This window comes from Perca flavescens, chromosome 7 (assembly GCF_004354835.1).
Source record: "Perca flavescens isolate YP-PL-M2 chromosome 7, PFLA_1.0, whole genome shotgun sequence".
Lineage (NCBI taxonomy): Eukaryota > Metazoa > Chordata > Actinopteri > Perciformes > Percidae > Perca > Perca flavescens.
This window is the reverse complement of record NC_041337.1, coordinates 24,246,400-24,271,236: the sequence shown is the minus strand read 5'-3', so window position 1 is coordinate 24,271,236 and position 24,837 is coordinate 24,246,400. Positions and strand designations below refer to the sequence as shown.

Genomic DNA, 24,837 nt, shown 5'->3' with positions numbered 1-24,837 from the left:
GCAGTTTATAGCTATGAGAATTTGCCTTTAAGTCTCCCACATTGTTAGGTAAGGATTATATTAAACATGGGCATAACATTGGAAGCTGTTACATGTGTACGTGTACATGTACATATGTTCTCCGTGTACTCCACATAAGTCCCGTTAACAACAATTACAGTAACCGTTCACTGTAGTTGGAGGTTTAACTGTTTGGTCTAGAGACAATAAAATCCAGGGGCAACTACATTTTTATTTTTTAAATGTAGTACGGGATTGTGCAGCTTAATGAGTTCATTCTGAATAGTATTTTTCAATGTTTACATTGTGCTGCATCATCTCTGAGATGCTCCTTCAAGGTGAGGCCTAAACTCGTCTTTAATCAATAATAGCCTTTCCATAATGGTGTCTTATGTCTTCCAAGAAATACAGTCAGGCATCAGAGAGAGGCCAAATAATGATTTTGATGATTAGTCACTGCATCATCGGGCCTGGCAGCTGCTTTGCAGAAAGTAATGAAGTTATTCTTCATGGCTCTGTGAGGATGTGACGCTGCAGCACGGGGCTCTTCTTTCCGCCTGCTTGTGAGGATGCTGAGATGATGATGCGAGGCTGTGGGTACCACTTTAAAGAGACGGATGCTGACCACGCCCTTCCTTTGCTCGGCTATAGAGGGCGCTGTGGCGACCAAAGCAGGCCAAACATCCGCAGCTTTACCTCACTGCCCTTCCAGCAGCATCTCACCTTCAACCGGCCTGACGCACATCCACCGCCGCACCCGAAAAGGAAAAGAAAAACGAGAGAAAGACAGCGTCAAACAAACCAACAATTGAAGTCGAGCAACAGCAGAGTCGGGGTTTTATTTTTCAAGGATGTAGGGGATCGTTTTGCGGTTTGACATCTAATTTCAGTCTGCCAGCCTCTCTGCGACACGGAAACACCATCCAGCTGCGCATAAATAAATTGCATCCTCTCGCAGCTTTGTCAGGATAAAACCATCCAACCTCTCCACCGTCCTCAGAATCCCCCCGACGTAGAAGGACTAAGTCACTGCGCATACCTCCTCGTTTATTTTGACGGTCAGATCAGGCCCCGATCAGCGACGGGTCGCCTCCAGCCTCGGCAGCATCTCTCCTCTCCGAAAGCAGCATCCTTCCTCCTTGAATCTGCGCAATGGCCGATATTCCAGCGGAGTGTAACATAAAAGTGTTGTGTCGCTTTCGTCCTCTCAACCAGTCAGAGATTCTACGTGGGGACCAGTTTATCCCAAAATTCCAATCAGACGATACTGTCGTCGTCGGGGTAAGTAAAGGGAGGCGCTTTGTTGTGCATGCAGGCCTTCATCAATAAATCATCAGCTCGACTCATCTGTTAGGGTCGTAGAATGGAAGGGAAACATGGTAATCGGTGCAGCACAGGGAAATATACATTTCCCCACTATACGTCTTTTCCTTAACATGACAAAGCACAAATACACGTAATGTTGTTAGTGCGCAAACTGGCCTTTTGCATCAGATGACCGAAGTCTGCACTGTGTAGCATATGAATGAAACATAGCCAACACCTAGTTATCATAACGTACGTTGGAAGGCACTTTTCTAAAGAGATGGATATGCTAACATATTTTAAAACAACATATATATAGAATAAATATATAATTTTCTGTAGGCCTTTATCAGTCAGTCATGGCCCTATAGGCCTAATCCTGATTCATAACACACATCTAATTCAACCCTCAAAGGTAAATATAAATGAATGTAAAGTATTTCCCATGCTGATATTGATGGGTCCATTCATTAATTCTGTGTGATTTCGTTAATTAGCAAATTAACCTCTCCTTAATGCTGCAATGAAGGAGGCCAGCTACAGCACATGCAAGCGTTCTATTCTCTTCTATTGTGTGGGTTACTCAGCAGGTGCAGACAAATATACTGGTGCACCTTTGTAGTAGATGTTTAGGTTTTTGGAAATGGGGTCTGGTGAGCTGGGTGGACAAAATTCTGATGATTCATGCCTTGTTTACTCTGAAGATTGTATGGGAGGATACAATACATTACATAAGCCAGTCTCTTTAAATCCTGAATGTTTAATAGCTGGAGAGCATGTGGCTATGATGTGGGGTGAACACCTTTTCATGTCAGGACACTTGACCTAAATTTATTGTCATACAGCTAATCCAACACTCAAAAACATTGTCATCTTACATGACATGTATAACTGAATCATGAAAACATTTCCTCAAAAGAGAAAAACTGCCAGTGTAGCCTCATTTCAGTGTTAGTTTTTAATACAAGTTGCACTTTTAAAAGAATTTTATGGAATTCATTTTTCAGATTTCTTTCTTTCAATCCACAAATTTCTAGAAATATCTTGAAACAAGTTGACTTGTATCGGAAACAGACTGAAATACTCCACCTACTCTGGCGCCTGTTACATTAGAAATTCAAAGAAAGTTAATTGATTTGATCCCATCCCCAGAGGCATCCCCAAATCATTCCAAATACATCCAGTGTAAAGGCCAAATGAAGGAAAGATTGTAACTTGTACACTTTTGCTTATATATGTTGCTAGTTCTTTATGTTTTTTTTTTTCTTGGTCAAGTAGGCCTATGTCATGTCTAAGGAAGGCTAAATAAACATACTCAATGAATACTTAGAGTGCTAAAAGGAGAGGAATAGTTAGCTTTGGTTCTCCTGTGGCTGATACATGCAGTGTGCAGAGGGAGGAATCATGTTGAACGTTTCTCCAGTGATAATGGAAACATCTCAACCTGACCTTCCTCTCCCCATGATGATGGACAGTAGAGTCAGAAACTGATCTCTCTAATTGCCCACAGAGAGAATCAATAATCATCCAGCAAGCTCCTGCATCACCGGCTGACCTACGTTTAGTCTTGTCTCCGGCTCCATCTGTCTCTCCCTCTGTTTTTGAATTTTTCTGTCTCATTCTACTGTTTCTCTCTTTATATTTTGCAGCTGCCTCTTTGGCTCTCACGTCTGTTTCTCCTTTGCTCATCCATTTCCATTTTTATGTCTCTTTCTGTGCCTCCTCCTCCTCCCCTCCTCCTCCCCTGCTCCCCTCCTCCCCGTTCTGGGACTAAATGTCTCTCTCTCTGGTAAATCACTCTATTATGGGGGCGGTCTGCAGATGAGTCAATTTGTTAATGACATTTAATATGGCTCATGTTCTGGCAGCTCACATCATTGCTTTGCATTTTGGCCTCTGTATCAGATAGGACGGTGACATTCAGGGGTTTCATAGCTTGGTTTCTGCAGCGAGGCGTGTCAGGGCTGAGTCACTCATCTGTGTTTTATGCGAGATTGTGTGTATTTTAGGATTTTGAAATAAACAAAATCCATTCTTATGGATTTAGCTGCCAACCCTCTTACAAAATGAGGGCAGACATCAATGTACATTATACCTACACACAATAAATATTCTTTTGTTTTTTTAAACTCAAGTGTGTTGTAGTTCTCGTGCACTTTCTACTGAGCTTTGCAGTAATTTAAAATGCTGAGTGGAGGAGCTTCATCTTTTTGTTTGTTGACCTACTTCCTTGCAGTGTGAGTGGTAATTTTCATACAATATACTGTACCTAAATTTATTTTCTTATAGAGCTTTTATTTAATCAGTTTTTCTTAAAAGCCAGTTTTTCCAACTTTTTTTATTTAAATTTTCACAACATGTAACATACAACACAGTCCATGGTGAATAAAGCAAAGTGAAAAAGAAGTGTGTAACTTCCCTTCAATTCCCCTACCCACCCACGGACCAACCCAGTTCAGGTCCAAAACAGACGGGGATACACAACACAGACCCATACACACTGACAAACACACACCAGTAAGGGCACACAACATCAAAAGTTAGACACATTAAAAGAGATACAGCAAGAGAGGAGATGAAACAAAGAAATCTTATGGGAGCTGTAGTTCTAAAACACAAAATACTAATACTAATAAAATAGTTGTTCACATTTTAAAATCTAGTACAGCAGTAGATTCTCCTTTATATTTAATATATATAACTCTATTTTCCAGAAAGCCTGATGAAAGAAAGCCACAATGAGAACACCATCGAGTTACAGAAGCTCGTTAGGACTGATTAGCTACAGCTGAGGGTGCTGCAGAAAAGCTAGTGATAGCACCTCACTGGATACACATGAGTAGCTATTTTCTTTCATACAACTTTTTCCCATGTTAGATCTAAAATTATAAAATGTTTATTTTTATTTTTTTTAACAACCATGGTCTATTATTTGAAGTTGCCATGTCCTGGATGAAATATGGCTCTGACTAGCTGGGAGAAAGAGGCACTGCAGAGCTAGCTTTCTCCCTCTGCTGATATCATCTTCTTTTGTTGTGTACTTTCTGTTCAGAAGATGAAAGCAGCGTTGTACAAACCATCCACAAAAATGCTACTAACACTTAAGCATTCTTAGAGACGGTGTTGATATAGATTTTTTTGCCACGTCATGAGAAAATAACACATATGTATGTGTTGATACGAGTTGAGTTACCGAAGAAACTCAAAAAACAGTCTTGTTTTGAGTTTTCAAAACAAAAAATCCGTCAAGAGACATTTCTTAAACATTTCTGAAATGTTGGCACGACAACAGCAATATGTTGTGTTGGCCAGTAACATTGTTTGTTTCTTTATGAGAGATGAAATTTAAAGGTTTAAAAATAAGTTACCCATTTTATATGAGTGTGTATGTCATACCTTTATGGCCAGGCACGTGCAAACAGAGGAATCAATCACTGGCCACCTCACAGGGCTGACATCATTTCCCAAAGCTCAGGCTGACGACTAGCTGCTACTGTATAGCACATTCAATAAATACTGCACCTTTGATTTATTTAAATGTCCTGAGACTAAACTGAGAAATCTGATTTCAATTTGGAGATAGACCGCCTTATATCTTTTATGTGTTTTGTTTATTGTTTGTTGTTGTTCATGGTCTTCACAGGGGAAGTCCTACGTGTTTGATCGAGTGTTTCCGACCAACACCACCCAGGAGCAGGTGTACAACACCTGTGCCAAGCAGATTGTCAAGGGTACGAATCATTAACCATGTCAAAATATGTCAGATATTTGAAATGTATGTGTTGTGGTCTCATTTGTTATTCTGTTTTTCTCATAGATGTTCTGGGTGGATACAATGGCACTATCTTCGCATATGGACAAACCTCCTCCGGAAAGACTCACACCATGGAGGTATTCAGAGCAATAAAACAAAAGTTTTTCTTTAAATTAACCTTAATATTATCCATCCACTCAAATATGGAAAGTTGTATAAGGCAAAGTTTCCAACCACTTGGAAGTCTTCCTTAAGTTTCAGTGTTTATCTGTCCCTATTCATTAACCTTTTGATAATTTTATAGGACAATGAACTAATTTAACATTGCACTTTTGTTTCACCAATTACATTAAGATACATACATACACAGGTCCACAGAAGTGATCTACCAGTCATTCTTTCTGTGACACCAGTCATATTATTTGAGTACTCTATATTTTGTTGACTCATGGTTCTACCAGGATAGCATTTTCTCTTTTTTCTGCCAAGCCAATTTGCTGTCCAGTCCTGTCTCAGTTTTGATTTAACAGACATTTTATGAGAATTTAAAGGCATTAATGCATGCAATCTCTATTAATCTTTGGCCCCAGATAGCTATCACCACCTCACTCTTAGTTATACCTTTATCTGTGACTCCTTGTTTCAGGGCAAGCTGCATGACCCTCACCAAATGGGCATCATTCCTCGCATCGCTGAGGATATTTTCAACCACATCTTTGCCATGGATGAAAACTTGGAATTCCACATCAAGGTAGTGTATTTCATGAGTTACCTGAGTTATGTCTGGTGTTGTGTTATGTATGCTTCTTGTCTTAATCCTTTGTTTTTGTATCAATCTTTACCTCGTGTCTGCAAACTGTTCAACAAAAAACTTGTATGCACTTTTACAAAAAGAAAGTTTTTTTTTAATGTAATGATACATTTCAGCCTGAGCTAAATTTGGTTCCCTATTTTTCTTTCTTGTCCAACAGGTGTCATATTTTGAAATCTACATGGACAAAATCCGTGACCTTCTGGATGGTAAAGTGCTAATTAGCTCTTCATGAATCACCTGCAACAGTATTTTAATTAGTGAAATATAAACTCAGGTAGCAGCAGTGTGTAGATAATGCATTTCTCTATTATTTTTAGTAACAAAGACCAACCTGTCTGTCCATGAGGATAAGAATAGGGTGCCATATGTCAAGGTTTGTGAAAGTGCTTTGTATGTTGTCTTTGTAGCTGAATATCTGCCTGTGCTGCATCAGATCCATGATATTAAGTCTGACTCATACTCGGTCTCTCTTGTTTCCTTTCCTCTCCTCTTGTTTCCTTTGCTCCTGTTTCTTCTTTTTTCCTCTCTTTTTGTTTCCTCTCCTCAGGGATGCACTGAGCGTTTTGTCTCCAGCCCTGATGAGGTTATGGATGTGATCGATGAAGGCAAAGCTGCCCGCCATGTTGCTGTGACCAGTGAGTCTATACCTTAGAATATTGTTGTTGCAACATAGGATATTCAGTGGGTGCACGAATATAGCAATTCAGGACATCAGTTATATATATGATAACAAACATCCCAAAATACAAATGCTTACAGTGAAACATGCTTAGATGTCCATCTTGAGAATAAAGTAAGTTCTCTTGTTCCTCTACTTTCATATCAGAGCACGAGATCTACTGTAGTTTCTCTTCAGTGCCAGCAGTAGCTCAAAACTCATCGCTGATGCGTGAAGGGACAGCTGAGTTCATGTAGCTTGGTATTGTTCATTGTTATGTAATCTCCGTGTTACAGCCCACTGTAATTTACAAGCTTTATTCATTCTCATGAAAAGAAATAAGATCCTGTCAGATGGAGTTCACTGTGATATAATTGGCAGCAGTGGGCAGTTATTGTGGGTTCAGAGACAGTAGCAAAGCAGAACAACGTCTCTGCCCTGAGCCATTATCTCAATAAAGTCATTCCTAGTTACAAACAGAAACAGCTTGTCTAATAAGCTGCTTTTGGGGGCTGTATTCAGTAAAATGGCAACAGTATGTTGATCTTTTATGTATGTTACAAAACCTTCAAACACAAGAAATAAAAGCTCTCTCATCTGTAATTCCTGCACATTGTGCTGCCCTCCATGCTGCTGACTCACTCGTATGTGGTTCAGTAGTACTAATATCTTATTAATGTCTCCAATACTGCGGGTTTACAGGTCAGAGTGATGTTTTAGCTTCATTCTACAATACTTCATTATAGTTATAATAAATCAGACGTGACCTCGGTAAACCCAGTAATAGCACTCCATCAAATCCATAGAAATGCTTCAATAGTGTACGAATTGGTATTACAATGTCTGTCAGTAGGATTGCTCTCATTTGGTTTGATGTCAAAATGTTGTGCAAGTTATACTGAAAAAAGCAAAAACAATAATCATACCCCCCTGACACATTTCTTTCACGTCTTTATTAAGTAGGAATCTATTTCAATCACTACTGATAAGACAGTTTTTGTATTGCAGTGGAGCTATTTCAAAAATACAATGAAGCAAGTCCTTGGAGAACTATCCAAACAACAAGCCATTACACCATATCCATTCATTCTTGTGCTGATTCACATTGCTAAAGTAGACTGAAGTGAAAAGAGTGTGACCGGAAGAGCATTGGGATTCAGTGCTCAACAAAAACACCAGCACAGCCTCACTGTAATAAATCTCAACCTTTGCAGTTCTCCTTTCTTCAGACTTAATGCATTTTGTGCCTCAGTCTTTCGTGTGTCAGACTTTCTGTGACATTTTCAAGAAATCAGTAATTTGATTTTGCCCTTTTCTGCAAAGTGATTGACTTTGACTTCTCTTTACATGCATTCATACAAGAAGATCCTTTTGAATGAATTACAAAAAATACATTGAATGACCCACAATATGTTACAGTGCTAAAAACCCTTATGATTTAGGGATAAAAACACTATTCTAAGCGCGTGGTTATCTCGTTAATCTCAGTTAATGCAAACAAAGACGAGTTCATACAGTTATATTAATCCAGAAACTTCCAGAACAAGGAGATGTCCTCTGTAAAACTTAAACTAGTATCACATTAGTTCATTTCTTTTTATTGTTAACCAGAAACACCACATAAATCAACACAGCATATTGTGGAGTTAATTTAACTGTAGAGTCATCAAATACTATTTATCTGGTACGTTTCAGCCATCGTGTCATATCTGTAGGAACTTTTGTGCATTAACATTCCTACTTGTCAGTTTGAGTCCTTAATCATCTGAAACTGAATCACTGCAGTGTAGCTTCATGACAATAATAATTCCATAGTCTCAGCATGCAGGTAATAAGCCAGAGAGATGAATCACCAGTGACGGTGTTTAAATCATCCATTCATTGAGTTTATCTATGATTGGTCTCCGACCCAACTCTTACTCTTCACACTGAGCTCCAGCTTGTGCTCTGGCAGAAGATACAACGTCCCTTGGTGCATTCAAAATCACTAATGCATCTCTGTGTGTTACGACTATAAATAAACATCGTCATTGTAACGGGGTTATATAACAGGCATGCATGCATGATTTGTTTGAGCTAGAGGATTGTGTGGGCTTTGTATTTTATGGATTTTACGTACTTGTGTGGGAGATAATGGAGGCTAAGACACATTTCTTCTTTGTGACAAATTAAATAGATTTCCTCTCCTTAAAAAAAGAAAATAATAAATTTTTACTTCCATATAATTTATTTGCTCATACTTGTATGTAATGTAATGTAGCCTATATACTATTTACTCAAAAGAAAGTGTGCTCAGTAGAGCAGAAATAGGACAAACCTTTCACAAACAATCAAATCCTACAACAGTCTAGCTTTGAAAATCAACTGATTGTGAGCAGAAGTGGATCCAGTGTGTTCACCAGCAGTCTTCTCTGTTTCCTGGTTGATGCCTGCTGACTCACGGTGCTGCAGAGCGGTGTGCTGATAGCAGACTAATGGGGCGACACTCTGCAGCCACTGAGCTGATGACCCCAGATTTATGGTCTGCAGAGAAACCTGAACTTACTTACTGTCTGATGAAGCGCAGCATTTTGATCCATGCTGCTTGTTATCTGCACTCTGTGAAATAATGATATCATTCTGCTGCAGAGATGACTTGTTCTCATTGACAAAAAAAGACACGGAAGATTTCAAATGCACAGATAAATTATTATTAAATGAATCTGTTAATAGTTTCACTGCATTAAAGTGATTAATAATAACTGCTGGTAGGAGAGAGGCATGCAAATAATAGTTTGTAGGTTTTGTAAAACAAGGTTTACATGTATGTAAATCTCCATTATTACACATATCTAGTTGTAGTCTTTTTTTTTCTATTGTGAAACTACTGTGTTTTCCTGTATGTGTCTCTGAAAACGGTTTTAAACATCAATTTTAACAGCAAAAGTTCTAAGACTGCAACGAAACCTCTTTGCCTTTTGTTCTACCCAACTGTTATGTTGCTTTTGTCTTTGTGCAGACATGAACGAGCACAGTTCTCGCAGCCACAGCATCTTCCTGATCAACATTAAGCAGGAGCATGTGGAGACTGAGCAGAAACTGTGTGGAAAGCTGTACCTGGTGGATCTGGCTGGCAGTGAGAAGGTAGGAGACACCCTGAGGAAAATATTGTTTATAAATCAGCAACTTCCAACATGCAATTCAGCTGCTTCAAATTAAATTAATTACTTTCTGTGTTTTTCTACAGCAGTTCATCATTGATATTTTACTTCACTCTTTTTCTTTATTCCAGGTCAGTAAGACTGGAGCTGCAGGAGCCGTCCTGGATGAGGCTAAAAACATCAACAAGTCTCTTTCTGCTCTGGGAAATGTCATCTCTGCGTTGGCTGAGGGCACGGTGAGCTATTTTCACCCTACTTACCTCTATTTGTATAGACGCTAGAGAAACAATTGAGGCTGTGTGCCTCAAGAGATATAATAAAATAGGTCTACAGAAATACAGATCTGGATTAAATGAAAATACTTTAATTAATTAGCTCAGCTAATAAATCACCATAAAGTGTCAAAATGTGGTAGTGCTTACTGTATGTTTTGGTCTTGGTTTGCTATTTTGGAGTATACTGTATCGCAGTGTTTAATCAATGTGTGAGATATTTAAGGAGCTGATGTAAAGTAGTATTTTCACATTTAAGTTAAGTGAAACATATGTACCTTTTCCCCAACTGAAGCTTACTTCTGTTGTAGAATTTAGGGACTTAAAATAAAACGTGTTTAATTTCTATTTCTACAACTGGAAGTGTCCTGTTTATCTCCAAGTTCAGAGACTGTTGCAGATAGCTCTCCTCTCTCATTTCAAATCTGTCCCTCCTGTCAATTTGTTTATGAAATGCATCCTGCCCAGTACCTGCACCCTTCTTTCCATTCTGCCAACTCAACAGGTTTGGCTGTCAAACGCCAAAAGTATCCCTGCCAATTATAAGATTAGTTGGATGCGGCACAATAAATCTGAGACTTATGACGGGAGTTATGGGATTTGTTTGAGAAATCAAGTTGAATGGGAAAGTGTACATTTTTGCTGAATATAATCTGCTGATGAATCACACAGAAGTCCAAAATCAGGAAGCAAATTAAATGTATCTCCTGCCTTCCTGTCATGCTTTTAGTTTCAAATTGTCTCTGGATCTGGATCTTTTCCCCTCCTTTTTTTCCCTTCTCCTTTCTTTCCCTATGCTTCTTTCTCTCACCATCTTCCCTCCCTCACCTCTTTCACCCTCCCCTCTCTCCTTCTCTCTCCTTCAGAAAAGTCACGTACCGTACCGTGACAGCAAAATGACCCGCATCCTGCAGGACTCCCTCGGTGGGAACTGTCGCACCACCATGTTCATCTGCTGCTCTCCCTCCAGCTACAATGACGCTGAGACCAAATCCACTCTAATGTTTGGACAACGGTAGATACATTTGTGGATACAGCCAATGCAGCTTTGGAAAGAAACTTTAGTATACAATATATACATGAAAATTGAACTCAGTCTAACAGTTTATTAACATGCTGCAGTGTTTCTCAGCAAGAACCCAAACTTATTATAATTTACATAAGGAAGGCAATGAACTATTTTGGGCATGACCTAAAATCCAAACAAGGCAGACACAGAAGCTAACTGACACTGCCCATTTGACTATATTGAACTTATATTTATTTAAAGGAAATTATGTTATTTCACCAGGGAGGTATTAATGTGTTTTTGAGTCAGAAGGCTGAAGAAATGTCTCAAAAATAGAAATATACCTGATGTACCTAAAAGAAAATCAAGCATTAGCTGTGTTATATTCTTATTTCTTTACAATAGTTTCCTCTCCTACTTATCAGGTGACTTTAAAACTACATTACCAACATAAAGCTGAATTTTGGGCATTTTATCCAGTAGAATTGTTAATTGAACACAAACTCGATCATCAGTCCTTTCCTTAATTAAAAAAAAAAAAAAAAAAAGACACATTTCACATTCTTTCCATTTGTGTCTCTCTGTCTTTGTCGTCCCCTGTCACAGCGCCAAGACCATCAGGAACACCGCCTCCATCAACCTGGAGCTGACGGCGGAGCAGTGGAAGAGGAAATACGAGAAAGAGAAGGAGAAGAACAAGACTCTGAAGGAAACCGTCCAGAAGCTGGAGATTGAGCTCAACCGCTGGAGAAATGGTGAGACGCATGAAGTGTTTTCTGAGTGTAACTTTTCAGCTGCATAACTTCAACTCTTCTGTGCTGACAGAACCGTCTTATTCTAATTTCTTTGTTTCTCTGTCCTCTTTGTCCCTTCATCCCTTTCCTTCAGGAGAGGAGGTGCCTGAGACGGAGCGGACCGCGGCAGACGTGGTGACCCGTTTTGAGACCGTGGAGGAGCGTCCCATTTTGGACAACGACACCTCCTCCATTGTGGTTCGCATTTCCGAGGAGGAGCGGCAGAAGTACGAGGAGGAGATACGCAAGCTCTACAAGCAGCTGGATGATAAGGTCCAAACATCAACATACTAATTACAACAGACACTTTTTGCCTGTACATTAGTAAACTTGCTTACTTTTGCTCCACTTTAATTCCACCTAAGTGTAAATGTAAATGTAGATGTAATTGTTTTTATAAATATCAAAGAAAGGAATATTTATAAGTTTCTTTCTCGCTAGTTTGTACAGTAACATTTGCGACATCTTATAGACTGAAAATTAAGTAAGGGTTTATAGATATAAAACAATCATGGAAAAAGTAGATGAAAGCCTATAAAGTTTTCAGTGTCACATATATTCATTCAAACAAGCATGATAAAATCATATTTCTGCAGGATGATGAGATCAACCTGCAGTGCCAGTTGGTGGAGAAACTGAAGCAGCAGATGCTGGACCAGGATGAGGTCAGTATACACAAACACATACACACCGTATGCACACACAGACTATGTTTGAGAGGGTACTTACTAATTCTAAACGTAATCTTAAAACCGAGCGTCAACGTTGAAACAGCCTCTGAAGAATTGAGGAATGGGGAAAATGACTTAACTGAAGACATGTCTCCCTGTCTTTTCTTCGCCCCCCCCCAGCTCTTAGCCTCATCCAAGGGCGATGGGGACAAGGTCCAGGCTGAACTCGGCAGGCTTCAGGTGGAGAGCGACTGCGCCAAGGCTGAGGTGAAGGAGGTGCTGCAGGCTCTGGAGGAGCTTGCCATCAACTACGACCAGAAGAGCCAGGAGGTGGAGGAGAAAGGCCTGCAGAACCAGCTGCTGGCTGACCAACTGTCCCAGAAAATGGTACGTTTGAAGAGAAATGGTATAAATGTGAGATTGACTGACGGAGAGCTAAAATCAGAGACAGGAGTTGAAACAGAAGAATGCTTGCTTCCTTGCTGCACTAAAGAGACAAGCACCTGTAGCAGTGAACGGGAAATAATGCAGGAATTATATGACAGTCAAGTACTGGAGGGGAAGTGTAAGAGACTTTTTACATTACATTAGGCTTAGCTGTAGAGGATTGAAAAAATAAATGGATTTTTGCAATGCAGTACTGTTTCTCAGATGGTTGTCAATTTCTTCTCCATGTGGCTTTACTGCCATAACACCTTAGAATTGTGCAGTCACATTTAAAGGACCTATAGGTGAAGCTAGCAACCTAATCATTGGAGATGAAATCTTGCACAATCCATCCTCATATGAAAGCCTTAATGTTCGGGGACAGGTTTTAGATATTCTCCAAAAACTATGGCCTCCATCACCCAACAGTTGTGACTAAAACCGAAAGCTTGAAACTGCAACAGTGCCTCTGTCATATTTGGGGTAACCTTATTTTTATATATTTTTTACATGTGGTCTCTGGGTGCTTTCTGTTGGAAACTGGTAGTGCTTCCCTGGTCCTGACTGAGCCTCTCTTTTTCTCTCACAGGCCAGTCTGATGGAGCTGGAGGCAGAGCTGTCTCGTATGCAGGAAGTGAGCGGGCAGCAGAGGAAACGCATCGCTGACGTCCTCAACGGTCTGATGAGGGACCTCAGTGAGTTCAGCACCATCGTGGGCAACGGGGAGATCAAGCTGGTGAGTTGGCTCTAAATGTACTGTACATATACTGTAGGTACGCTATTTAGAGTGTGTTGAGTTGAGTTGAGTTTCTTGTTAGTCCCGACTGGAGAAGAAAGCGTGGAAGAGAAAATAATCACCACTTTTCTACAATCCTCAGCCGGTGGAGATTAGCGGCGCGATCGAAGAAGAGTTCACGGTGGCTCGCCTATACATCAGCAAGATCAAGTCTGAGGTGAAAAGCATGGTGAAGCGCTGCCGCCAGCTGGAGAACATGCAGCTGGAGTGCCACCGCAAGATGGAGGAAACCGGGAGGGAGCTCTCCTCATGCCAGCTCCTCATCTCCCAGGTGAGGGATGGAGGGAGAGGGACAGGATGGGAGGGGAAGAGATGGAGTGGAGGAAAGCCTGCGTGAATGAATCAAATATTGTAGTTTGTTGTGGCTGGGTTTTTATGACTTTTTTATTTTTTATGTCCTGTGTGTGCGTTTGTTTGTGTTCGTACAGCATGAAGCTAAGATCCGCTCCCTGACAGAGTACATGCAGAGTGTGGAGCAGAAGAAGCGGCTGCTGGAGGAGAGCCACGACTCCCTGAGCGAAGAGCTGGCCAAGCTGCAAGACCAGGGTAACCTGCACACCGCACGTGTACACATACACATACACAAAATATTAACTACAGAATTAATGTTCAAGCAAAAGGAAATAGGACTGTTAATAGGTTGTTGCGCTGTGGTGAATGCTTTATTTCTCTTTTTCTTCTTACAGATAACTCCCTGCTTGAGGAGAAGGATGGAGAGAAGGGTGAGACTGAGGATGGAAATGTGAAGGTAAATAATGTTAAAAGACAATTTTTTTATTTTAGTGCCCAGCCTAAAACCGTAGTTAACTGATTTGCTGATTTTGACTTAATTAATTGAAATTGTGACACAGGCATCCTGTCCCCCCAGAATATAATACAAGCAAGGTACTTATTGTTCAGATGTAACTCCTTTGTGCCATTTCATGCCTATATTTTAGTTCCTATAGGGTGCTACACAGGGTTTATGAGGGTTACTTTAAAAATGTATTCCAATACAATTACTTATTATCTATTGTAAAAAATGTGGTCAGTAACCTAATCCCAATATCACAATATTATAGCAACACTACTTGATTACTTTGATTACTTGATACTTAATGCTGTTCCCCTTTTCTGCTTTATTTACAAAATAACATTAACATTGGCAACTGTTCACTCAAGACCAGAATGGTGTTGTGTGAGACTTATAAATGTTGTAATGTGTGTGCATGTGCATGGTGTTATACCGTATATTTGAATTGTAATATTGCTAATAATCCCCATTTTTACTAAATGTATCAGTTATCTGATTACCTCTTTTTTCTGTAATTTTAGCGGAATACCTTTTTCCTAAAAATAACCTAAAAGCCTAGATTATGTGGCTTTTTTTTAATTAATAATTATTATTTATATTCTAGTTTTCCCTGCTAAAGCCAGCATCATTGAAGACATTGTGTCTTTTGCTCTTTTGATTTGCAGAAGGTTTCCCGTCAGCAGGATTCTCACCATGGCCTCCATCACAAGCAGCTGGCCCGCCTGCGGGATGAGATCAACGAGAAGCAGAGGATCATTGACGAGCTCACTGAGTCTGTGACCATCTTAATTAGTTATTTCTATTTCCACATAGATACCATAGATGTGATCATTTAACATTATTAATTGTTGTATGCTATTTTTATTATTTACATTATGACATAAATGTTTTCATACTGCAGACAAAGTACAAAGGTTTACCAACTATTATCTGTGGAATAAAACAGGATTGCTGTTCATTCAACTCTTCCTTTTCTCTTTTTCCTTCCGAACATGTGTGCTGTTGTTTCCCACCTCCAGTCGTAACTCCAAGCTGGAGCTGGAGCTGGCTCATGTTCGCGCCGACTTTGAACGCCTGAAGAGTCAGGACAACACTAAGAGCGAGCGTCTGGAGGAGCTCTCGTAAGTGTTGTTGAGGTCCACTTTCTCCCGACTCAGTGTGGTTGAAACAAAGGTCTGAATATAAAGTACTGCATGTGTGGGATGGGTCAGCATACAGTGGTTTACAGCGTTTTCATGATTATTTCAATGGAGAACTTAGAAACATTAGAGTATAGAATTGATACAGTCCACTTTCTCTTCTTTTAAATTCCAACAGAGGGCACTCAAAAGAACCCATTGATATTCAATTGTCCTGAAATACACAGAAATATTGTCTTATTTGTAATTTGCTGTTTCTGTCAGATTCCTGCATGAGCGCCATGAGCAGACTAAACAGGACTTGAAGGGTCTGGAGGAGACTGTCGTGAGTAAAATATACGCCGCTGTCTGTTTACCTCTGTCTCTTCTGAAACATTGTCATTTGCTGTGTCTCTGTCTCTCTCTTTCCTTACACCTTAGAGTCTTGTCTTACCTCAGTTTTTCTTTTGAATTACCTTTCTCTAACATTTTGTACATGCAGAATTGTCTTCTTAATCTGCTCTCCATCTGTCTGTCCTCCAGGCCCGCGAACTCCAGACCCTCCACAACCTGCGCAAGCTGTTCGTTCAAGACCTCACGTCGCGGGTTAAAAAAGTAAGTAGCTCAAAGATGATTATGTTACGGGATGTTAAGGAATCTGTGACCTAAATTCCCAGTGATAAACTTGAGAATAGCAACAATATCCTCCATTCCTCTAATCCCCTTGACTTTTTGATATCGTGACACAAGAAATTCACTTTTTGTGTAGATTAAAGATCAGAAAGGCCTTGCAAGGAGTTACCATGCATGTCACCATGCAAAATACTGGATGAATAGCTGTTCTAAAAGAGGCTTGTTTGGCACATTTGACTGTGTATTGATAACAGATAAGGTGGAAGGTTTTAAACCAAATTACTCAAAAGTGAGTTTGAAAGGTCTTCTCACAGTAATCCATGGTATTTATAAAAGCTTCTGTCAGCCCCCGTCAGGTGTTACAATCATCTTCTGCCAACGGCAATAGAAAACCTCTTTCTCTACCTTGCTTACTATTTGTTTCCTCATCTTTGTGCTTCGTCTTCCTCTCTGCAGAGTTCCGAAATGGAGCCTGATGATAGCGGGGGGTCTTGCACCCAGAAGCAGAAGATTTCCTTTCTTGAGAATAACCTGGACCAACTTACAAAGGTTCACAAACAGGTGAAAAACACGCAGAGAGGATGAGAGGAACTATAACTTTTAGTGATGGAAACACAGTTTTGATTGTTCAGACCAGGAGACTATTTTTATCTATTTATAAAGTAATTCTTGGGGATAATTTGTCTGCTAGTTGCCTAAACTGCACACCCAGGAGTCGGACCTAAGTGGGTCCATAACAGAAAAAAATATTTATTGCTATATTGAACAGACTTTAAGTAAAGTAGTATGTTCAAAACCTACAAATCGTTTATAAAGCAAAATGGGCCCTTTAAACTCTGCCCTAAATGTCTTTTTATTAGTGATGGAAGTGACTAACTAAATGATATTGCATCACATTACTGTAATTGCATGGCTTTTTATGTATTCGTACTTTTTGGGGAATTTTAAACAGGAATTTAATTAGCTTCTTAAGTTGTAAATGCCATACTTGGCTACATGTTTTCACTCCTTCCTCTTCCTCTTCCTCTTTGTCCTCTTCTTTCTTCACACTGATTATTTTTTTTTAATTTAGATTCCAATTTTCCCACCCTGTGTCATTTCTCACCCCTCCCTCTGTCTCTCTCCCTTCCAGCTGGTACGTGACAATGCAGATCTGCGCTGTGAGCTTCCAAAGTTGGAGAAACGTCTTCGGTCTACTGCTGAGAGAGTTAAGGCCCTGGAGACTGCACTGAGGGATGCCAAGGAGGGCGCAATGATGGACCGCCGCCGCTACCAGCAGGAGGTCGACCGCATCAAGGACGCCATGAGGGCAAAGAGCGCCCTGAGGCGCCCCCATGCAGCACAGATCGGTATTGCACTGAAGCTTGATCCTTTGATATATGCTTTAGTTTGTGTCACTGCCTGGGAATTGGTATTTTCCTAAATGAAATGTCTGAAATGCAAGGAATTTTAAACTACTTGCTGTCTTTTATTTGGTCTGCAATAACCCAGTTTCATTATTATTGTATCCTATATTACATTACATTATCACCCTTCACAGCTAAGCCAGTGAGACCGAAGCAGATGCCTGTCTGCTCTCCCACCAACCCGTTCTACACTTACATCCGTGCCACTGAACAGGCCAACACCTACAGCAACGCCCTCTTCCAGGGCAACGTGACACAGCCGAGCGCCGCTAGCTCAAACTGCAACCCCAACTCTGTCCAGAGCAACACGTGAGTTTAAATCCTTCCTTCCATCATTTCAGGCCACAGATTGCATGGCCTAAGTAAGGTCTGTGACATATGTCAGATCACAGAGTTCAGGAAGAGTCGGCACTGGTCTTCAAAAAACAGAGCATCCTGTGGTTTGTAGACGGGTACTGGGCGGTCTTTCATCCAAGCATGGTCATTTCATTATAACCTACAGCTGGCAGGCTTCTGACTTTGATATTAAATATTGCTTTAAAAATGTGTTCCTTTTTACTCTGTCGACCTTTTGATTTTTCAAATTGCTGGAACGTCTAATGCTGTGCTCATATTTGTGTTTGTTTTCTGTTCCCTCTGTAATGTTCTACACAGAGTTTCTACAGCGCTGGGCTACAGAGCAGGCAGATATACTGGAGACATACTGGAGTCCTTCCCACTCAACATTGACAATGGTAAGTAGAGCACACACACACGTACCTGTATCCAAACTGATGTTCACATACATGTATACATGCGTGCACATGTACACAGAGTTTGGCATCAAATCAGTTAGAGTATGAGATGTTTAGTCAGGAGCTCAGTGTTCCTTATACACTCTTTATTATATTATAGGATCCATTTACCAGTTGATGATATTGATCATCCTTATCAACCAATGGAAGTAATCTATTGTTTTATTTCCAGCAGGTAACAGTATCAGTGAAACGAGAGACATCAATGACAACAGGTGAGGATGTCAGTTACACTAAAACAACAGTAAACAGAATGATGACAGGATTACGATACTGAGTGTTGTGTTTGTATATCTGCATCAGAAGTGATGTTTACTGTGGCAGCGAGGTGGATGATTCAAACAGGCACTACATCATTCAGCAGGAGACCGCCGCAAGTTAATGCCATGGTAATTAACAAAGTACACAGAGTCACACAAACACACACACACACACACACAAACACACACACACACACACACACACACACACACACACACACACACACACACACACACACACCCTAAAATCTTCTTTATCAGTGCAGTTACTTCAACCATACAGATAGACATTAACTACAAGTCATCTGCATTTTAATTTACATTTTAACATTTTAGACAATAATTTACTTCATTAACACACTGCCATAAACTGGAAAACCAGTGCAATGGCTGCCTGGAAGTTAGAAAATCAATTGACAAACTTATATGCAAGGCATATTTAGGTTTTTCAAACAAAGAAAACCATTGCTATGGTGCTTCAATAAGAAACATCTAATAGAACATTCAACAGATTTCTGTATTTGTCCAAATGATGACTTCCTTTTATTGTCTCTCTCCAGAAGATGACCAAACACTGTACCTGTCCACGGACCCTCCCCTTCCATCTGCATGCAGCCTGTCTCCCCCCGTCCCTCCACTGCATCACTGATGAGGATGATGATGAAGATCTGTAGCCCTGTAGTCATCAAACTAGATGAAGCCCCTCCAGCTCCTTTGGTAACCACTATGACCCTTAGGTTTGGAGTCCAGTCCCTTCCAGTTCAGTCAGTAGAGGAAGTAATTTAAATCAGAATTCGTTTTTTTTAAATACAGAACTTCACTTAATCAACTCATTGATCTCTCTGCCAATCAATTTGTCACCAGATATCACTGATGCTGATTACCTCCTGAGGTAGGTTGAGCTGAGACGGGACTAACTCCATCCCTGATGACTTAGTACACACATGTTGTAAATAATAGTGCTGTATACTCCAGTAGAGGTTTTTGACCAGCAACTGTTCCAGCCTCCACCGTCCCCTGCACACATCTTCTTATGGGCAACATGTGAATGGCATACTGTAGGCAGACATGACCTTTTTCTCTGTTGTAAATAAGAGTATAGTCTGTAACGCCAGCTTGTAACAGAAGACCCACACTCTGCATGCATGTCGCTTAGCGGGTTAGCTTTCAAATCTTTGCATGTGTCCTGATTCCAGTCAGGAGCTGGTATGCTGCGAGAGAAGAGTCTGATCGACTTTGACAGATGTCAGAGAGAGAGAGAGAGAGAGAGAGAGAGAGAGAGAGAGAGAGAGAGAGAGGTTTCCTTTTAATCCCGATCAGGGACTCAGTGCTTTAGATTTCCTATTTTAAAGTAGAACTGGTCTGTTGTGTTAATGTGGCTCAAACACAGGAAAAACAACAAAAAACACATCATAAGTGGAGCAACATGTGTCAGGGAAACCCAGTCTGTGTCGAGGAAACCTTTTGTTATTGCTTTGATACTGTGATGTTGCAGCTGTATGATGCCATTGTATATTTCAGGTAATGCTGCCGACTTCCATTTATTGTGGATCCCTCCCTGCATTGCACCGACACCTTGTGAGTCTTCATATCGAGCCTTAACAAGAGCTGACTTCTCATGATCAAACTAACACGTGTGCATACATTTGTAATTACTACCTCTAGAGCTACTCATTATACGCTTATTACACTATACTAACATCCTCTTAAATGTTGACTAAGAGTTGATCTTAAAGTTTCTAGAGAAAGACTCAACTTAAGTACATCAATAGCTGTAAGTAGATTTAAAAGCTCTTATCAGAGCAGTAGTCATAGTCTCCTGAAGTTCATTCATACACAGATTCCTCCTCCATCATAAAACACAATCAGGGCTGGGCTGAAAACGTGCTTGCAAAAATGTTCTAGTGCAGGACCAGAAAGTTTGGGTTTACCACGTAAGGACAGATCAAGGTATACTACATTGAGTTTCAAATATTTTCCTAAACTTTCTGGTGCTTGATGCAAGACTGAAATTATAATGCCTGCATCCTTTGTCTCCTAATGTAAAGTTAGACTATGTATTGTCTAAATTTTGATTTTAAAACAGAAGTGAAGTAACCTCTTCAACATTTTTTAGACTATATGGATGTTTTTTTAGTGATTCAGTGCTTTTTAAACAGACCCATCAACAGTCCAATGATTAGGGAGTGTCTGCAAACGAGTCCCCAGCTGAGCAGCCACCAGTCTGGGATGGACGGACTATATGACAGATGCTTGTTGTTTGTAGCTTGTTGTCAAGGCGTGCTGTTATTCTTCTGTCAGAAATCCTGACCAGCCAATCAGGATAGAAGAACGCAACATGTCTCTGGTGGGTGGCAAACATATGGATGTGTTTGGACTGAGCTGAGTCACTGAATTAAAGGACAGATTAGAACAGAAGTGTGTCGCTCTTAAAGGAAAACAGCTTTTAAATAAAATTTTTTACATTAAAAAAAATTCTCTATTCTAAGTTCAGCGTATTACATGGCATGACTGGACTTCTATTTAGCCCAAATAGGACCCGATTATGTAAATTGTCTAATACCTAACAGCCTAATTCATGACAGCACCGCTCTGTCTCATGCTCTATGCTCATAAACAACATCTCAGGGCTTCACATTCACAATCACAGCCACCATGAGCCATCACCACTGTCTTCCTCATGTGAGTGCTGATGAAAAATCAGGTCGGCGGGTATTCTTCGAGGCTTAGCAGATAAATGGGATGATAAATCTACAGAAATAACAACATTTTATACATAGTGTCTCCATTCTAGCACATGACATCCAAAATGAAAAAAAATCCCTCTGGTCAGACCCTACTGTGTCCAAGCAAACCCTCTATTTGACATCATGTTTCAAGTATAATAAATGAATCCGAAGGAGGTGGGGGATGTGTAATATATTGCCACCTGCTGTCCAACTGTCTTATTTCAACATATCTAAATTACATGTGCTATATATTGTTAATCTTGTAAGTAAAATAGCGTGCCATGACATAGTAAAATGCAAAAGAAATGCACACGCTAATTTCGTTCAAAGAAATGTTTGTTTTATTTCTGTATGCCTATACTGTAGCGTCAACATGATTATGTGAAGAATCACAGTTCTGTATATATAGACTCATCACTATGCTGTATTGTATGTGAATCATTGTGTTGTAGTAAAAAGTTCAATAAACTTGTAGAAAGGAAGGATTGTGTTGTAGGGAATCATTTGGGTCCGAAGATATTCACTGTCCCACACTGATCATGGCTCCATCTAGTGGATGGAAAAGAAAATTGTATCGATACAGATTTGATTGAATGAAGAGCCCCTTTATTGGATGACTATCCACATCAGCACATCTTCTCTGAGAATAAACAGCTGCCTTCAACCCAACCTCAGATGGAATAAAGGTATACCGAGGGACTGCATCCATGCCCACCAAAAGACTACTCCCTTTTTAGAGTTTCTCAACTCCATTTAGAGTAAACAAGATGGAAATGCTCCTCTTTAGAATACTTATACTTCAGTATATACCAGTAGTTGGTGTATTGTTTACCCAATTGATTGAAACTCCCCTGTAAACTATGATTTAATTGTTATCTGTATGCTGGACACTCTCTGTTGTTATTACAACCTCTGACCCAAACAGGAAATTCATTTTCAAACTATGTTATGAAACGGACTGTGGCCAAAAATGCCGACATAAAAAGCAAGTTATCTGTTGATGCTGGAAAATCTAAATGAAAGTGTCATCAGTGCAGTACAGATACTGAATCTCATATAGGATAACCAAAACCATACTGTAAGGAGCTGTCAAGGGGATGATGATCATCATCATGTTATACTGGGAAAAAGACTCATCATGTAATCACCAAACTAGCTTCCTCTATAATGGTTTACTTAATAATGGACATGTAATGTTGAGAATTGAACATTGATTGCATATTTTAAATCAATATACAGTTTATCAAACAATAGCAATATTTAATTATTATGCCATCACATAAGAAGAAGAATTAAAAGCCCTGTAAATCTGAGACTGTTACATTAAACCCACTGATTACTGTATATTATTATTATTATTATGTATATACATGATAATAATTCTCTGTATGAACATTGTCATTACCTATATTTCTCAAATTCTGTTGAAATGATAAAAATATCATTCTGCAAAGGAACTTCCTTTGTGTCTCTTATACTGTATAATAATAATCTGCTCTTCATTGTTCCCACGAGAAAGTAAGCAGTGATGTAAACAGCAGCAGCAGCAGCATGTGAAGCATCATCATAATGCGGTGTGTGTGTGTGTGTGTGTGTGTGTGTGTGTGTGTGTGAATGTGTGTGATGCTGCTGCGTGTCCTTACAGTAACACACATTAAATTCATAAGAGAAAAAAATACAGTGCAGAGCTTTTTCACAGGCGTCTCTCATGTTCACAAATTAGCCCACATTTAAATAAATTCAAGCGAGCTGTTACACATTAAACTGGGGGTTTTCGACTGACTTTAGGGATGAAAAGTTTAAAAGTTTCAGCCATAAGTACATACAAATAGTTAGTTTTTAACCTGGCTTTTCCTATATTGTTTAAATTATCAATATCAATCTTCTTTCCTTGTCTATTTGCTCTGAATATTTCATCCTCCTTTTTTGTGATATAAATATGGTTTGATTTGACACAGCATGAAGAAAAGAAAGCACAGGATCCATATTCAGATAGAGCACATATACATTTTTAATACAAATATCCCTCTACGATCTTCATTCATCTACCAGGTAAACGTGTCATGCAACGTTACATTTAATTGAGTGAGTAAGTGAGTAAGTGAGCGAGTGAGTAGAATTATGTGAACACGATGCTCAATATTCCAGAAATGCATTTTCTTCTGTTTGGTTTCATTCACTGCTGCACATTGACTGGCACTCACTCATCGCCCATTGATTTCCGCTCCCCGCTGCGCGCTCCCGCTGCCAGGTGGAATCAGACACTGGAGACTCTGCGGCACCAGGAGGACACTGCCGACCCAGACAACAGGGCTCGACAGGACACCCTCCACACCTCCAGCTGGACACACAGACGCAGCTTGAAACTTTCGGTACAGCAGCATGTTCCTGCTGTAACACACAGTCTGGACATAAGGAACATCAACGCAAGGTAGAGCGCTCCCACATTTATTACGTTTGTCACTAATGGATGGCCTATGACATTATAAAAGGGATTTAATCTTAAAATGCTAAACGACGGATAAAGTTGTTGAACTAAAGCTTCTTTGTGTGTAAAGTTAGCACAGTGACTAATTGACTTGTCGCATGATGGTGTCAAGCTGACCCAGCACTGTTTGCCCTTTGGTGAGACGCACTAATTAAGATTTTATTAAAGAACGATTTAAGTTATAAATCATAGTTTGGTTGATTCATAATGTCATGTGTTGTCTTCTCTGTATAGTCTCCAGGAACTTAAGTTGTTAAAACCCCAGTGGTGGGCGTAAATGTGCACACATAACTGTAAAAGAGGCATGTACTGTAGTATTTATTTTTTACACAGCGCTGATACTGAAGCTACACAAGCCTCCATTATAAATGCATACTGTATACTGCAGTATGTTATTGTTGGAGAGCCCATATCTAGCCTGATTATAAATAAGGGTCATCTTCTATCACTTTTAATATCAAGCAGAGCGTTAATTGAGTTCAGCTGCTGGATAAACTATTTGATTTTAAAATGTATTTTAATCAATATATATTATAGATCCAATCTGATAACATAATATGGTGCTGTCACATCACACAACTCTGTTACACTGTATCATCAACAAGTCTGTATGCCAAAGGGTATCTTAATAATGGCTAATTTACAGTATGCCCTATTTTCAAACACACATCAGCACCCAGAGGATTGTGTTTTACTCCAATAGAGGATGAATTAATCCATGCAGATATCCTTTTAATCAGAAGCCAACAAGGAGGTGATAATCTTCCAAGCAATTTGCTCTGCAGCCGATCAGTTACATAAATGTAAGACTGACCATGTGATGACACACACACACACACACACACACACACACACACACACACACACACACACACACACACACACACACACACACACACACACACACACACACACACACACACACACACACACACGCAAGACAGCATGCTCAAGGGTCACTTGTCTGAATCAAAATT

General features: G+C 39.9%; 1 protein-coding gene across 6 annotated transcripts; it reads left to right on the top strand.

Moving 5' to 3' along the window:
* The first annotated feature begins 676 nt into the window (after window positions 1-676).
* kif5aa (kinesin family member 5A, a) lies at window positions 677-21,838 on the top strand. Of its 6 annotated transcripts, XR_003692976.1 has the most exons (31): window positions 677-1,281; window positions 4,949-5,036; window positions 5,123-5,196; window positions 5,706-5,810; window positions 6,031-6,079; window positions 6,191-6,246; window positions 6,421-6,508; window positions 9,530-9,654; window positions 9,803-9,907; window positions 10,810-10,958; window positions 11,559-11,707; window positions 11,841-12,019; window positions 12,343-12,411; window positions 12,598-12,804; window positions 13,433-13,579; window positions 13,722-13,910; window positions 14,068-14,185; window positions 14,326-14,387; window positions 15,098-15,204; window positions 15,452-15,553; window positions 15,836-15,896; window positions 16,094-16,165; window positions 16,640-16,744; window positions 17,316-17,532; window positions 17,724-17,898; window positions 18,244-18,323; window positions 18,556-18,598; window positions 18,687-18,772; window positions 19,204-19,360; window positions 20,165-20,221; window positions 20,803-21,838. XR_003692976.1 is itself a non-coding variant. In XM_028582872.1 (29 exons), the coding sequence occupies exons 1-28, from the start codon at window positions 1,153-1,155 to the stop codon at window positions 18,763-18,765; spliced, it is 3,129 nt and encodes a 1,042-aa protein (XP_028438673.1). In that variant the 5' UTR covers window positions 677-1,152; the 3' UTR covers window positions 18,766-18,772; window positions 19,204-19,907. The 6 variants fall into 6 exon arrangements, 1 of the variants encoding a protein (XP_028438673.1); XR_003692979.1 differs by having other exon boundaries at window positions 18,559-18,598; window positions 20,165-21,838; XR_003692978.1 differs by having other exon boundaries at window positions 18,690-18,772; window positions 20,165-21,838.
* Window positions 21,839-24,837: the final 2,999 nt, after the last annotated feature.

Coding starts and splice junctions, on each gene's coding strand:
- kif5aa (XM_028582872.1), top strand. CDS start 1,153: ATGGCCGATATTCCAGCGGAGTGTAACATAAAAGTGTTGTGTCGCTTT. Junction 10,959..11,558: donor ACTCTAATGTTTGGACAACG/GTAGATACATTT, acceptor CCCCTGTCACAG/CGCCAAGACCATCAGGAACA. Junction 16,745..17,315: donor TTACAAAGGTTCACAAACAG/GTGAAAAACACG, acceptor TCTCCCTTCCAG/CTGGTACGTGACAATGCAGA.